This window comes from Heteronotia binoei, chromosome 10 (assembly GCF_032191835.1).
Source record: "Heteronotia binoei isolate CCM8104 ecotype False Entrance Well chromosome 10, APGP_CSIRO_Hbin_v1, whole genome shotgun sequence".
NCBI classification, from domain to species: domain Eukaryota; kingdom Metazoa; phylum Chordata; class Lepidosauria; order Squamata; family Gekkonidae; genus Heteronotia; species Heteronotia binoei.
This window is the reverse complement of record NC_083232.1, coordinates 33,470,853-33,487,766: the sequence shown is the minus strand read 5'-3', so window position 1 is coordinate 33,487,766 and position 16,914 is coordinate 33,470,853. Positions and strand designations below refer to the sequence as shown.

The 16,914-nt window shown below is 44.5% G+C and overlaps 1 protein-coding gene across 11 annotated transcripts in view; it reads left to right on the top strand.

Moving 5' to 3' along the window:
• KIAA1217 (KIAA1217 ortholog) overlaps positions 1–16,914 on the top strand; it is a 570,030-nt gene that overhangs the window by 527,594 nt on the left and 25,522 nt on the right. For all 11 annotated transcript variants that reach the window (XM_060248358.1, XM_060248356.1, XM_060248357.1 and 8 more), the window contains 2 exons: positions 5,470–5,645; positions 14,620–14,795. In XM_060248358.1, the coding sequence (XP_060104341.1) occupies positions 5,470–5,645; positions 14,620–14,795 (352 nt within the window). The remainder of the gene's footprint in view (positions 1–5,469; positions 5,646–14,619; positions 14,796–16,914) is intronic.

The following is a 16,914-nucleotide window of genomic DNA, read 5'->3' as shown; positions in this document are numbered from 1 at the left end:
CTTGAAGGAAGAAGGGTGTGTGGAGTCTGAGTGTCTGTAATAAACAGGAAACCACAGCCCCTCCAGCATTTTTGGCTTTTTGATGGATAGCACTGCGTTTCCAGAACTCTGCGAAAGGCTGAATTTTTTTGAACTATTTCAGAAAAATGCATCCCAGTTGCCACTGTGTTTTGTGTGAGGATAGGCACATCCTCCGCAAATGCAAGTGAAGCTTTTAAATGTGCCAAGAGGCATGTGCCTACTAGCTATAGACCTGTGACTTGACTCTTATTTGCTCAAGAAAATTATTTCCTGGCCACTGTGTGAGTATGGAGAAAACTGGCTTAACTTTGGTGCTATGAGAAGCATCCTGTTCTCCAGCAAATGCTGTTTTGCAGCTTACGTGAATGTTGTACTTGTGCACAGGCAATGTGCACTTCCCCTTGCACTCCCCCTCCCCGGGTGGTGGGTCCCAGTGCAGAGCTGCCTGGAATGAGATGTTTTTGGGAGGCTGGCACGGATGGGTGGGTGTGGTAGGCAGGGGAGGAATGTGCATCTGCCAGGCTGTCGTTTTTATTTCTCCCCTGGGAAGATGATGCAGAATCTTTTTATACCCTTGAAACATAGCCCAGAGCAGATGCCAGCTGGAAACGTGTGACTTAGCCGGAGGAGAACAAGCCAGGATGTTTCCCCTGCCCTCATTTCCCCTTTCTGAATGGGAGCTTCCTTCAGAAGCTCATCAGCTGAGCGACAGGCAGGCAACACGAGGATCACGCCCATCTGTGATCTCACTGATGTGAGAAATTTCAAGGCAACTGCTGCGCGAGGCAGTAAAAATAAATCTGTTTACCACTGATCTGTTCTATGTTAAGTTTTATGAGTGCGTGTGCGTGTGTTTCTTTTTTAAATTAGGGAGCTTAGCTAAACTGCCTGCCCATCCTACAAAATGGAAGCATGATTGAACCAGCCAGGAAGGGACCCCATTGCAACTGGGAATGATTTCTCACTAGTGTTGCTCCACTCCCAAGCTTCTGTTTCCCCCAGTGGAAGTGATCAATTTTCCACCAGTTGCTCTGCAGACACACTTTGACACGGGGCTGCCTCCAGTTCCCTGCACGGTTTTGTGATGCTGTCTTTTAAGGATTATGATGCCACATGGGGAATTGGAAGGAGCCCTGTGACAAATTGCATCCATGGAGTAACTGGTGGGAAATTAGTTACTTGCGCCAGGGGAAAACAGAAGCTGGGGAGGAGGATATGGAGCAATGCTAGGGAGAAATTGGTCTGGCGTTAGTGTTATTCACTTGGAATCAGCCACATGCAACAGAGAATGTTAGCTGATCATGGGTGATGATGGGGAAAGCATGCCAGAAAGCAGGGGATGAAAAATGACAGGGAGCTTTTAGCATTAAGGTTTCATCCTTTTAGATGAAGTTGATTTCGCAACAGACTTTTGCATAAGAAGGGAGGACCCATTCCAAGTATCAAAGCCCCAGCACAGATATAAGGCATAACAATGGTTTGTTGCCTGAACCCTAGACAATACCACTCATGTGAAACCTTGGTTTAGCTTTGCTGAAACATGTCCTGCCCAGGAGGATGTGTATGCACCAGCATGACCTGATTGTCCACTTTGTAAGCAGTTACGTTGGAGAGATGGGGAGGCTGTCTTAAAATTGTGGCCATGGTTTGCAAATATAGTTCAGCTATAGACACGAGTGGACAGCCATGTTGGTCTGAAGCAATAGAACAAAATTTGAGCTCAGTGGCACCTTTAAGACCAACAAAGGTATGAGCTTTCATGTGCAGGCACATGTCTTTGTAAGGTTGATGAAGCTCCATTCCATGTGGCTTAACGTGTTGCCTTCCATGAAGATAGATCCAGGTGGGCAGTCGTGTTGGTCTGAAGCAGTAGAACAAAGTTTGAGTTCAATGGCACCTTTAAGACCATGGAGTTTTATTCAAGGTATGAGCTTTCGTGTGCAAGCACTTGTGCCACTGAACTCAAACATAGTTCAACTATGATTTGACAGCTTTGTTTGGCATCAATATTTAGCCGTGGTTAGGTATTCAGACATAGGGTCTATGGCTGCTTCAGCATCAACTACCAACATTACTTTAAAACTAACATTAAGCTGATATGCATGAACTAAACTATCTCCGAATTTCCCCAGCCTTGAAAACCCTATAGCAGGGGTGGCCAAACGGTGGCTCAGAAGCCACATGTGGCTCTTTTATGCATATTGTGTGGCTCTCAAAGCCCCCACTACCCTGGCAGCCAGCCTAGTGAAAGCATTTCTCTCTTTAAATCACTTTGCCAAGCCAGCTGGCAGCTTGGAGAATGCATCTACAATTAAAGTTGCTTTCTTTCCCCCTCCCCATCTATTTGCCTCCCTCCCTCCCTCCCTTCCAGCTCTCAAAAATCTAATGTTCATGTCTTGCAGCTCTCAAACATCTGATGTTTATTCTGTATGGCTCTTCTGTTAAGCAAGTTTGGCCACCCCTGCCCTATAGGATCACCTGTGACTTGGCAGCAATAATAATAATAATGTTGGCTTAAAAGGACATCCAAGTGTATCTTGAGGGTCACTAACCAAAAATGGCTGCTAGCACTTCTCAGTTTTAGAACAGAGTTTGTATTTTTGAATGTGCTGCTCCACAGCTTTTGTGACTGTATGTCCAGGACTATGAGCAGCAGCAGACTTCCAGCCAATCCTAAACTGTGAATTTATTTTAGCGTAGTTTAAAGGATTTATCTACGTATGTTTGTAAGCAGCCTATCCCCTGCATATTTGGTTTCTGTGTTACTTGAACTACAGGCTATTTCTATATCCCAGCACGGATAATTCTTCATGTAGGGGGTATGATTTTCCTGATCAGTCCTGACAAAATCAAGACTACAACCAATCTTAACTAGATCACATATCATTAATGGAGCAGTAATTCAGATCCTTCTGATGTTTCTGATTCTCCCTTCCTATTTCTGTCTGCCAATGAAAAGCAATTACTGCTATTTAATGGTGCCATTACTCCTTTCTTGCATCTGTCCAGTTGCTTCACAAAAAGACATCAAACGCACATTAAATAAGTTTAGTTGGGAAGCTGGTAGTAGATAACCAATGGCAGAATGAAACTCTGGTACAGCCTCTGTAGAATATTCACTGAAACATCCACCTTCTTTTAAAGCTAACCTGATAAATTCCGTATGTTTCAGCTGTCCTGATTTTCCAGGGACAATCCTGACTTTTTGAAATCCGTCCCTAGGAAATCATTTTCCCAGTTTTTGCTGCAAGCTACTCAGATTGTCAGTCTTCAGAGTTCTGCCCCCCTATCAGTTAAATCTCTTAAATATTTGTTGTCTGTAATGTTCATGCATGTAAATGCACATTAATGAACTAACTGGTCCCAATGTAGGGAGATTGGAAGGATTCCCTAGAAGGAAATTTTGCAGCTTTTTGGTTTAGCCGAAAGGTGACATGATAGAGGGGACATTACAGAGGTTTGTAAAATTATGCATTATTATCTTAAGGGGGGAAAGATGATATACTACAATTTCAAAGTATGACTGACAGGGCCGGTGCATGAGTAGGCCAGGTAGGCAGCTGCCTAGGGCACCACCTAACCTACAGTGGCGCCCCGTACCCAGTGCGCCTGGCATTCCCTGATATGTGCAAGGGAAAGAAGGCTCTGAGCAAGGCAGGCACTGCTCCTCTGCCCAGGTCTGCGTGGGTGGCAGGGGCGGGGTGGGGGGGGATTCTTGTCTGGAGCAGCAGGATCCCTAGCACCAGCCCTGATTACTGATCTTTGGTAGGTAATGGATTTGGTACATACAAAGAACACAGATGTCTTTTTCATTAACTTGTGTACCTTCCTACCATGGGATGTAGTGATGGCTTAAGCTAGACATTACTGACAGATCCATTAATAGCTATGAGCAATGATGACCCAATAGGACTTCCATGTTTGGAAGCAGCAAAAGGGGGTGATTTTGGCCTCCAGGACTCTCTTTGTTAACCGTCTGCATCGTCTGATGGCCGCTGTGGGGAATTGGACAGTGGGCAGTGCTACGCCTGGGCTGGGTCCTTGCCTCCACCCCAGGAGCAGCAAAACAGTAAACACTGCAGGCAGGGGTGGAATTCTAGCAGGAGCTCCTTTGCATATTAGGCCACACACCCCTGATGTAGCCAATCCTCCAAGAGCTTACAAGGCTCTTTTTTGTAAGCTCTTGGAAGACTGACTATGTCAGGGGTGTGTGGCCTAATATGCAAAGGAGCTCCTGCTAGAATTCCACCCCTGCTGCAGGATTCATTATGCTAATGGAACAGCATGACCATTCCAGCATGTACTGAACCAATATTATCCACATGCTATGAATGAGTATGAACTGGCCCTTTGAGTCCCTTATTAATCGGGAGCACCAAGAAGGTTCTCCTAAATGACCATGACAGTCCCTGAGATTGATTCCGTTACCTCCACCATATTCCGTGGACTTGAATCCATAAAATATTACATCAGAGCGAAGCTGGCCACAAGTGGTGGCAAAGAGGACCATCTGTGAACATGTAGTGGTTGCAGCTGATGCTCCTTTTAACCAGTCTTGCTGTTTACTCCCTTCTTATCTGGGAGAACCGGGTTTGATTCCCCACTCCTCCACTTGCACCTGCTGGAATGGCCTTGGGTCAGCCATAGCTATTGCAGGAGTTGTCCTTGAAAGGGCAGCTTCTATAAGAGCCCTCTCAGCTCCACACAGCTCACATGGTGTCAGTTGTGGGGGAAGAAGATATTGTAAGCCGCTCTGAGTCTCTGATTCAGAGAGAAGGGTGGGGTATAAATCTGCAGTCGTCTTCTTCTTCCCAACACACAGGCAGCAGTGGTGAGAGGGAGCACCAGAGTCCAATGGGTGGACTTCCTACTGGATTGTAGACTTTGGCATATGCCCATCCGTGCCTACCCCTGACGATAGCCTTGGTGGTTGACATGGAATGCCAGTTGATTGCCATACGCAGGGTGAATCAGGCATTTGAACTAGCTGGGAGCCTGTCTTTATGCATTCCTTCCTCATCCTTGTTTGTAGCACATTCTGGGCAAGATTATTAGCAAGATGATACGTCGGTGAGCGTGCCTGAGAGCAGATCGCTGAACATCACCGTTGATCAGGTTCCATCAATTATCTGAGCATATGGGCAAATTGCAGTCTTGTTTAACAACCTGCATTTAGTGTGATAAACTGCAATTATCACTTGATGATAACTGTATTTCTAAAGTCATTAGCCCAGACAGTTGTTTTCTATCACACCGTGTTGCTGTTTAATTGAGGGGGAAGCAGTCATGGGCATAATAGGAGGGGCCAAGGCCGATTTCTGTTCATGTTTCTTCACTCTCAAGCAAATTAACTGAGGTGTAGGAGCCCTGATATTTTACCATTGCAACAGGAGAGAGGAGGTGGCTGAACAGGCGCTCTTAATGAAACCGTTTGCTGTTTGCTTTTAGGATCTGCTCACACATCTAGTGGCAAGAATTCATCAGTTGCATCCACTGAGCCCACCGCTGCAAGCATCAGTCACTCCGTGCCAGTGGGCTCCACGCCCATGCAAGTCAGCCTCTTTGACATGAAACGCAACGTGACGGATCTGCGTCTTCAACTGCACCAGATGAGACAACTGCAGGTATTTGGACTTCTTTACATTTGGAGGAAGACAAGTGCCTTCTGTGGCAATTTTTCCTTTTAAGCTGAGCACTCTGTAATGTTTTTACACGTGTTTATTCAGAATGGTTTTCCTCTGAATTTTCTCCCACACTGGAGACTCAAACCAGTTTATGAAATAAAACAAGCAGTAAAATACAGTTTACAAAAATGTATATCACGCCCCCCCTCAAACTCTCACCTAGACAGCCCAGGCCTAATATGCAAATAAGTTCCTGCTGGGCTTTTTCTACAAAAAGCCCTGTGCAAAACAATGATGACATCAGGGTGTGTGGCCTAATATGCAAATGAAGTAAATGGAGTTTCCATTTAATAGGTATGAGTAGCAGCTGATTGACTTTTGATGCCTGTGAATTAATCTCACCACTCCTTTGTCAGGTTCATGTCAGTGTTGTACCCATGAAGAGGATATTTTCTCCTGCTGCAGTGATGGCTGCACACTTAACTATTGCATTGGTACTCACTATTGCATTGGGAGGAGTTTGCTCATCTTCATGCTGACACCATTCATGCTGCTTATCCGAAATATGAGGAGTTGCAGCCAGTTGGGCTACTCCCTGCTAGCCTCCACCATTGTGGTGGAAAGTGCTGTTAAGTTCCAGTTGACTTATACTGACCCTTCATGGGTTTTCATGGCAAGAGATGACCAGTGGTAGTTTGCCATTGCCTGCCTCTGCATAGCAACCGTGGCCTTCCTTAATGGCCTCCCATCCAACTCCTAACCAGGGTTGATCCTGCTTAGCTTCCAGGAAATGATGAGACTGGGCTAGCTTGGGCCATCCAGGTCATGGTGCTCCTATGAATAAGACAATCCAAATTATATGGAGAGAGAGCTGCACTTAATTTGTATGTACCACCATAGGAACAGCAAAATAATAAACACTGCAGAACTAATTGTGCTATAGGAACCACATGAGCCAGATGGGGCTCAGGTATTTGGAAAGATGAATGCCCCAAATGAAAGGGTGCCCTTCTCTGTGGTCTTGCCAGGTGGAAACCATCACGGCTACCATGGACTTCCTTTCTGTTTGCATGTCAGAGCTGCTTCAGTTGATTGGCTGGTTGGCTCCATTGTGTCCCTTACAGGGGGAAAAATCACATGGGAATGAGTCTGCATGGATGCTTATGAACAGCTGCTGCCAAAGTTTTGATTGCTGGCAGATAATTAGTGTTGTGACTATTTGTTTTACTGCCAGAATGGCACCTACATTGTTAGGATCCTGCAGGGCAAAGGCCACTCAGTGATGGGAAGTGGCCCGTGGGAACAGTGCCATTGCACTCTGCTCTCACTATTCTTTCCCCCTTGAGAATAAACCATTTAAGAACTAGGTCCTAATCTCCAGATAAATGGAAGCAGTCCAGTTAAAGTGAACATGTCGCAGCTGGACTTCTTGCTCATCATGTGCAAGTGGCCTTAGCCATTCACTGAGTCTCGTGGCTAAAACTCCATGAAACCATAAATATTAAAGATGAGAGATTGCTGATGCCATTGGATTGTGTACTTGTGGCACCTCTCAGACCACAAAACAGAGATGCAGTTGTCTAGCTGGGAAAGAATAATTAAGTTGCTTTCCCTTGCCACAGTTGTACTTCTTATAATGCATTATTTTTTTATATATGTGGAAGACCTGTTTTCCAAATATATACTTTGGATAAATCTATTTAAGTAATATCTCCCCCTCTATCTTTCTCCCTCCTTTAGGCTCCTTTTATGTGAGATTTTCTTTATTATGAAGCTTTTCAAGGTCCCATTTATATAGTGCAAAACTCTTGTTATCCATCTTCAAACACGGCAAGATGTAAATCTAAATAAATAACATTTTCTTAATGATACCATGCCTTTGGGAATTGTAAGAAAAGCTGTCAAGACAGTCTTTCTTCCTCAAATAGCTTTAAAACTATTTAATCTTTCTCCTGAGTGGACATAAAAAAGAATTCTTTCCATTACTGGAAATAAAAATGTGGGGTGGTAGCCAAATAAACAATTAATCATGATGGTTTTAATAATGCTCATAGTCTCATATTGTCTTGTGCTTTCATCATTCCAGAATATTAGAAACATAACCTGTTTTTATTAGGGTTTTTAAACATCTTTTATTTGTTTTATACTCGGATGAGATACACCCCCCTTTTCCCACGCCATCTTCACAACATCCCTGAGCAGTGGTTGGAGGGGAAACAAACAGAATGACTGCCTTAGGGGTTACCCAGTGAGCTTCCAGTCACATGAGGATTTGGAAGGCCCAGGTTCGAATCTCCGCATTGGCATGGAATCTTTCTGGCAAAACCTTGAGTCAGTCACACATGCTCAGCTTAACTTACTTCACAGGGCTGTCTGTGGTAAGGATGAAATGGAGGCAAGAACTTGGAGTCCCCACTAGGGAGAAGGTTGGGGTATAGCTGAAGTCAGGGCTTTTTTTTTTTTTTTTTTAGCAGGAACACAGTTCTGGCTAGCTTGGCATCTGGGGGTGTGGCCTAGTATGCAAATGAGCTCCTGTTGGGATTTTTCTACAAAAAAAGCCCTGTGTGAAACAATGATGATGTCAGGAGTGTGGCCTAATATGCAAATAAATTCCTGCTGGGCTTTTTCTACCCCAAAAGCCCTGGCTGAAGTTCATGAATAAATAATAGCCATGTTTTAAAATAAGCATATCTGTTTGTTTCCCTTTTCTAATCTGAACACTACTGGACAGTTTGGTTGGAGACACTGGAAAACTGTTATTCCCACTTTTAAAAAATGCTGGGTATCACTGTTTGGACTTTCTGTAAGCCATCTGAAACAATAATATCTTTTAGACAGTTAAACAGAACCAATACCAGCCCTTGTAGTTTATTATGAGCGGTCATTTCCCTAGTATAACAAACACAGGAACTTTTGGTATTAATGATGGAGGTACAATTTTGCTCTTCCAAAACATAGTCCTGAGTGCTAGAAAAGTGCACATGTATGCAAACCGGAATGGATTTCCTAGAACATGAGGTGTCCAGGAATGAAACGGAAAACAATAATGGAGATTGGGGGCAGTTCATTCTGTACTTTTGCATAGAAGCCACAGACAGACTGTGTAAATATTTACGGGAAAGATCTGAGCAAAGGTATTTGATTGGGTGCCGTGTTTATTGCAGCACAAGATGTTGCCTGTTTTTGTGTGAGCTGCAATTTCTTTCCCTCATCTATTGGTCTTCAAAAGGTTTCTCTAATGTAACCCTTCTCAGAAGTCAACAGCTTGAAATGATGGCACGGCCTCCCCTCCTCACCCTTCTTCAGGCAGTTTGCCATTTGCGGAAGAAGATCAATGATACTACATTCATCAATAGTATATGAAAGTACCTAGAATAGTATCAGAAGCATAATGCAATCGATAAGCAATGTGTTCACTTTGAACGGTCATAAAAATGACAAAAAGGGGCATGAAACTCTGTGCCTGGCAACAAACCAGAGGGATTTGATCATTCAGTTTATGAGAATCCCAAGCTATACAGCAAATCCTATTTGAGAAATCACTTTTAATTTATGAAACCAAAGCTCAGAAATATATTCATGCTCTGTGGACAAACAGCTATCAGAAGAAGGGTGTGACTACATTAATCCCGCCTTTATTACGTACTTTAAATATTTGGGCATGCTTTTTAACTGCCATGGCTTTCTCTCTCGAGTCTCGTATTATTATAGAAATTTTGATTTTTATGTGTGTGTAAAATCTGTTAAGCAATGGATTCACCCAGACTTGAAAGTCAGATAATAAAGGAAGCTTGTAAAATCGGCAATAAGTAAGTGCATGCCGCTGCCTTAATCAGTGGATTGCTGCATCCAGCTTGCTAGGTGGCAGCCACTTTCCCCAGGAGCGGGCAGAACTCCTTCTCCCATTGGCTCCTCCAGAGTAACACAGACCTTCCCCCTTCCTCATCTGGCTAGCCAAGGGGTTTGGCTGGTCCCCTTTTATGGCCAGTTCAGGTGCAAGGTGGCGTAAGCGGAAGTGTGCAGGGCTTTTTTAAAGCAGGAACGTGCAGGAACTCAGTTCTGGCTGGCTTGGTGTCAGGGGTGTGACCTAATATGCAAATGAGTTTCTGCTGGGCTTTTTCTACAAAAAAAGCCCAATCGGAAACAATGGTGACATCTGGGGTGTGGCCTAATATGCAAATGAGTTCCTGCTGAGCCTTTCCTAGTAAAAAGGCCCTGGAAGTGTGTATCCAGTTGCTACCCGGCCATGTGAGATGGCATCCACAGCATCACAACAGAAGGGCTGTGGCTCAGTGGCAGAGCATCTTCTTGGCATGCAGAAGGTTCCTGCTGTCTCCAGTTAAAAGGACCAGGTAGGGCTTCTGCCTTGAGAGCTGCTGCCAATCTGAGCAGACAGCACTGACTTTGATGGACCCAGGGACTGATTCAGTATAAGGCAGCTTCATGTGTGAGATTGAACCAGGGAGGGGGGCAGGCAGTCTGTATCCAAAATTCATGCTCTTCTGCTGAGCAGCTGGGTTTGCAGTTTGCAGCATGAGTTCCAGATTATCTCACTTGTTTGATTTTGGGGGTTTTGTTTTACAAACTTAAAAATATACAAAATCGACTCACAATAAGTCAGATGTTTGGTCTTTGTATTCCTATCTTGGTTACTGTCAGATGGAGGCTCTGCCAGGGTGTTTGGGTGTGTGTCTTTCCCAGTCCCATGAAAAAAGATTATTCTAAACTGGTATTTCCAAGGACTGAATGTGGGACTTTCTGTATACAAGACATGGGCCAATAATTGCCCAGTCCACAATGGAAGGGTCTTTTTGTAGAAAAATAGGTGGAGGAGCTCATTAGCATACCTCATTAGCATATGCCCCCCGCCAGCTGAAAGCAACCCTACGCAATAAAGGAGAGCCCTGGACCAGTGAGGCCTGCCTGGGCTGGCTAGAGAGCCAGCCAACCCACGCAAGTCTCACTCACCTGGGGCTCTCTTTGGCCGGCCGGCCCACAGTCAAAATTCCAGCAAGCCACCTGCCGCCCAAAATCACATAAGAAGTGGGAAAGGGTGGCGTGGGGTTAATGAGGGCTTCTGGGGACTTGGCAAAGCCCCTGGTGGCTGGCTGGCTGCCCACTCTCCTAATCCAGGGATTGTTATACAGCTGCATCTACCATTCAATGGACAAGGGAGGGGGGAGGGAGGGCTCAGAAAGGTTCAGGAGCTGCACTCCTGTGAGCTCCTGCTGAATTCAAGGCCTGGAAGGTATACACTTTTGAGAAAAGTGATGCCACTTTTTCAGAATCCCAGTCAGCAACAGCAGGCCAGAAGGCCCCAGAGACCTCAACCCTACCCCCAAATCATCCTTAATTTTGGTACATTCTACATAGTTGTATTTAAGCCTCCATCTGAGTTGTACTTAAAGCCTCCATTTAAATTATCTAGTGCCGGATTTCTCTGCTGAACTCTGCCCACCAGCACGGCACGCTGGAAAGGACCTGACTGCTCTTTCCCCCCCTACTCCTCTCATTTGGCTGCCTACAAAATGATTTAATTACATGTTTATCTACACATTTATTTATGTATTTCTCCATGTGATGCTAGACTGTTCAGAAGCACATAAACTGTGCTGTTTGGAGAGTGGACCCTGATCTCAAGGGCTGGATTCTCCCCCCCCCCCCCAACACACCCCATCATTCCAAACAAGCTCGCAAGGTCATGCAGCCTTGGGAAAACACGTATGACTTTAGCATTTAGTCAGTAAAAACACACAAATATTGAATGGCAAAGTGAAAAAAATGCATACTTAGAAAAGTATTACACGGTAAACCATTGAAGGGAGAGGAGAATGCTAAAGATAGGAGTGAAAGGCCGGAGAACTGGGCTTTTTTGGTAGCAGGAACTCCTTTGCATATTAGGCCACACACCCCTGATGTAGCCAATCCTCCAAGAGTTTACAGGGCTCTTAGTACAGGGCCTACTGTAAGCTCCAGGACGATTGGCTACATCACGGGTGTGTGGCCTAATATGCAAAGGAGTTCCTGCTACAAAAAAGCCCTGGGAATACCTATGTACAGATAGTTGTGGTGGCTCAACAGAGCCAGGGGAATTCACTACATGAATTAGTTTATAAGGAGAGTTGCCAGCTCTGGATTATGAAATTCCTGAATATTTTGGGGGAATATTCTCTGGGAAAGGCAGGGTTTGGGGAGCCTGGGAAAGGCAGGTTTGGGGAGAGGCGGGACCTCAGTGGGGTATAATGCCATAGAGTCCACCTTCAAAGCAGCCATTTTTTCTGGGGAACTGATCTCTTTTACCTGTAGGCCAGTTGTAATTCCGGGAGAACTCCATCCATCGTCCAACAACTAGCAACCTTATCTCAATGGACCTAGTTCTTTTCCCATACTCTGACCTTCCTGGTGCTCTCAGACTCTTACTGCATCTATATATGTCTCCTGCTAGAGTAAGGATAGACAACTGTAGGCTAAAATGCCTAATCAAACCCCAAGCAACTTCCCTCAGGCCCTGAGAATAGATCCTGCTCCAGAAGTAAGTGGGTGCCTCCTGCACCGCAGCTGCTTCTTCCTCTTGCCACCAGGGCTTTTTTTGTAGCAGGAACTCCTTTGCATATTAGGCCACACACCCATAATGTAGCCAATCCTCCAAGAGCTTACAGGACTCTTAATACAGGATCTACTGTAAGGTCCAGGAGGATTGGCTACATCAGGGGGTGTGGCCTGATACGCAAAGGAGTTCCTACTTTAAAAAAAACCCTCCCTGCTTGTCACAGATAAACAGGCCAAGTGCCCTTCACTCCCCCACCCCTCCAGGTGACTGGCCATTAGCAGAGGCTATCCCTTGTTCTGTACTTCAGCCATGCTTTCTGAAACGTACACAGCAGGTTAAAGTACGTTGTACATGGCATACTCTGCCAGGGAACAGTTTGCACCCAGGAGAAGGGGCTTGAAAAATTCATCACCTGTTTCATGGTGCCCTTAGGGAGCCAGGGTGTAACTGTATTCTTTTGTTTTGTGGCATTTTATAAAAGGCGGAGTGTCTTTGGGTCGATGAGAAGGAGAGGGCATCCTCATTTTAGCAGCTGCCCTCAGGCAATCCCCTTGAACTGCAGTCTTCTTTTAACATTAATGAAACTCTGGGTAATTGGGTATGGAGAAATGAGAAATGCAGTGCATTCTTAAGCAGAATTTATATCATTCCAAATGTGGTGACTTCAATGGACTTAGAATGATACGACTGTTTAGGATTGCCCTGACAACCCATAACTCACTGGCTGTGTGAACCTGACTTCTCATCCCATTGACTCCAGTTGGGTGTATAGAAGAAAAAGCAGAATTCTGCTGGGGAAAAGCTCCAAAAGCCAGTTGTAGATCCTTTTGCCCTGTTTGTCCAGTTTGTCCGGGCCCAATGATTCTGCCAAGAAAATGGGGCCTCTGTCTTTTAAGAGCCTAATGGAACCAGGAATGGTGCACAGAGCTGCAACCGTGGAAGCAACAGTGCCACCTTAACAGTGGAGCAAAGTTTGACTCCAGTGGCACCTTTAAGACCAACGAAGTTTTATTCATGGTATAAACATTCATGTGCAAACAGGAAAACTTATACCATGAATAAAACGTTGTTGGTCTTAAAGGTGCCACTGGACTCAAATTTTGTTCTGCTGCTTCAGACTAACATGGCTTCCCAACCTGAATCCATCTTAAGAGGAGTGATACCCTTCTCAGTCCATTGCAGCCAATGGGCTTAAAAGGGTATAATCCTGTTTAGGATGGCACTGCAAAAGTCTTGGATCTTCTTCATTGCACATCTTTATCATATATTTGTACATTGGGGAATCAGTCCACTGTTTCACTGTTGCTTTGTCCACAAGTTGCAGTGAATTTATCTGCAATCCATTCACAGTGTACGCTTGGTTCTTGTTGCTGCCTGCACTGAGTAGTTCTCGTGTTACATTCAGCACTCATATGCTGCTGAATATGTGACTTAAATCCTACATTTATATGGGTACTGGTCTCCAGTTTCATTTCTAAAGTGAAAGAGCATTGGCTCTTTCTTACAAAGAGGTGTTCACATGAACATGCAGCTTCTTCATGTTTTCACCATAGCGTGTGAACAGGGCTGGACTGTAGATGTATTCACTGTAACATGTAAACAGAGTTCATGTTGCCTATGAGGGAGACTCTGGGGGGTGTATTTTGTGTTTCCCCAGCCCGGCCCTCCATTCTGGGAGAATGAGCAGTGGCAAACTAAAATAGCCTCAAGTAGCTGCTGTGATTCCTCTTTTTGCCCCACTCAAGCCCCAACATTTTAAATTAAATGGTGGCAGCCACAATTTGAAATGATAATTCCTGATATTTTCCAAATAACTGTGAAACTAGTTTTAAAAAGTGCACATAGTACACAATGGTACATTGGCGCCATCTTCTGGAAGAACAGCTGTGACATGATGCAGAACAGCAAACATCACTCAGCAGCTGGGTCGGGATTGTGGCTCAGGGACAGAGCATTTGCTTACAAGGGCCCAGTTTCAATTTGCAGGATCTTCAGATAGTACTTGCTATAAAGGCTTCTGCCTGGGGCCCTAGAGAACTGCTGCCGCTGAAAATAGGCAGTACTGATCTTGGTAGACCAAGGATCTGAGGTTGAGGCAGCTTCATGGGTTCATGTCCTTGTGTTCTTGCACCCTGTACTGAAATCATCTCTAGCGCCCACTACAGCAACATGAACCCCTCCCATTCTGCTTCCTGCCAGAAGTCGGAGGCATGGTTTCAGAAGTTAACACAACTTGTGCTCTGTTCATCACCTTCGCTTCTCCTTGAAAGTAACATTTATGGATAAAGGCAAAAGATTCTCCCCCTCCCCCTTTCAGCTGCAAAGCTGTTTATCTAGCCTGACTTCTGAGCAAAATGATGCATTCAGTTATTTGGGCTTTTAGTCAGGCAGAGAAAATTGAAGTTGATTTCTTTTGTGTCGCAGCTGCAGAACCAAGAAACTCTACGGGTCATGGTGAAGAAAGCTGAGCTGGAAATCAGTGACAAAGTGACAGAAAGGGCAAAGAGGCTGGAAGATCCTGTGCAACGGCAGCGCCACCTGGTGGAGCAAGAAAGACAGAAATATCTCCACGAAGAGGAAAGGATCATCAAAAAGTTAGGGTGAGTGGAACGACCTCGGAAGATTTTGCAGAGGTTTGTCGACAGAAGGGGACGTAGTGTGAACTGTTTCTGATCTTGGCACAGGATCAGCTTCTGCTGTGACCTGGGAACTAGCACTAAAGCAACAGTTGTGGGCAAGGCTCTTTTTGTAGCAGGAGCTCCTATGCATATTAGGCCACACCCCTCTTATGTAGCCAATCCTCCAAGAGCTTACAGGGCTTTTATTACAGGGCCTACTGTAAGCTCCAGGACAATTGGCTACATCAGGGGTGTGTGGCCTAATATGCAAAGGAGTTCCTGCTACAAAAAAAGTCCTGGTTGTGGGCCTTGAATAGTACCATTATTATCAGAAAGTGGTTTCTTAATATTGTACATTGTGTTGGCTGGCTCCAACCGGATTTTCTGCTGATTAAAGGAAAGTGGGGTCCCTCTTTGCCCTCTCCAAAAGGCAATGCTTGGGGTCATGGGTCCTGCATGGACAAAGTCCACATGTAAAGTATAGCAAAGAGACGAATGAGATTAAATGGCAAAAAGCTGACTGGATCCAATCCATGCAATTGATCATCTGCTGTTCTCTCGGGCAGCTACATCAGCTACTCTTCGGAAAAAAGTGCTTTTATGGGATAGACTGACACCAAATCCATAGTTTACACAAATAATTCTTTCTCCCAAGTGTCCTTTGGTAACTGGTGGTGGAAAGCACCAGCAAGTCGCAACCAACTTATGGTGACCCTGTAGGGTTTTCAGGGCAAGAGATGAGCAGAGGTGTTGGCCATTGCCTGCCTCTGCACAGCGACCCTGGACTTCTTTGCGGGTCTCCCATTCAAGTGCTAACCCTCCTTGGCTTCTGAGATCTAATAAGTTTAGACCAGCCTGGGTCATCCAGTTCCGGGCTCCTTGATAATTTCTCATTAACAAATTGTTTTGATTGGTGTTTCTAGAAAACAAGACAGCCACATCTGAGGCATGGCTGCTTTATTTGTGAGGCCAGTTTTACAATCAGACTCTCATCACAGCTCTAGAGGGAGTGGCATGTTGTTGTTTACAAACTTCTGGTCTCTGGGTGACCATAAATAACATCACACCCTAGAATCCCAAGCAGAACTACAGGACTTAGCATAAGTTGCCAGTTGCCTGTTGTTTATTGCAAAAGGTCATTTGACCAGCAGTTGATCATGTTACATTAAAGTAGGCATTAATTTTTCCCTTTCAGTATTCTGGAGTTAGAATGTACTTTAGGGCATTTTGTTACAATAAGGGTATCAGTAAAAGACATCTTAGAATGACATATATTTTATTTACAAGTTCTTTGGTCTTGTGTAAAGTAGGTAACGGACTGTTTTTAACAAAAATGGAACATGTGTGGAAGAGGAGTGGAACCCTGACCTTTCACATTATAAAATGTTTCTGTTTTAGAGGCAATTAAAATTCTTACTTTCATAGCAAGTTTTTATCTTTTTTTGCCAAGACCCTCATGCAGGAGAGGAGTGTGTCTATTTTTAAACAAAAACTGAGGAGCTAAACCTAATTTTCATCAAACTACTCTACTTTGCACTCAGTTGCACATTTTAGTTACAGGTTGGACTTCAAAATATTAGATATCTGTCAAAACATTAGGTATTTGCCAAACTGGGAACTCTGCTGAATGCAAAATAGCCATCCCTTGACTTTTATTATCCAGATGCAGTACTCTGATCTATGATTGTAATAAATATATTGATTGATATCTAGACGCAGAGGGCCCAGTGGTAGAGTATATGGTTTGCACGGTGAGGGTCCCGTGTTCAGTCCCCAGTGTCTCTGCTGCATGCCTGAGTAGACAAGGGTGACCTTGATGGACCAGGGATCTGGTTCAGTATAATGCTGCTTCACATGTCATGGCTTGTAGCAGAATTATTTTTTTCCCTCCTCCCATGAAGGCTAGAGTTTTTGTTTCAGGATTTTTTAATTATGGATTTTTGTCCCATTAGTTCCCAAATTCTTCATCAGAAATTATATAAACTCTACAAAGGAGTTCAGTCGTGATTATCTCTATGCCACTCTATGACGTCTCCTTTGTCCACACTGTCTTTCAAAAAGAAAGGTACTCTGTGTATAATATGACTACATGCAGATCGTA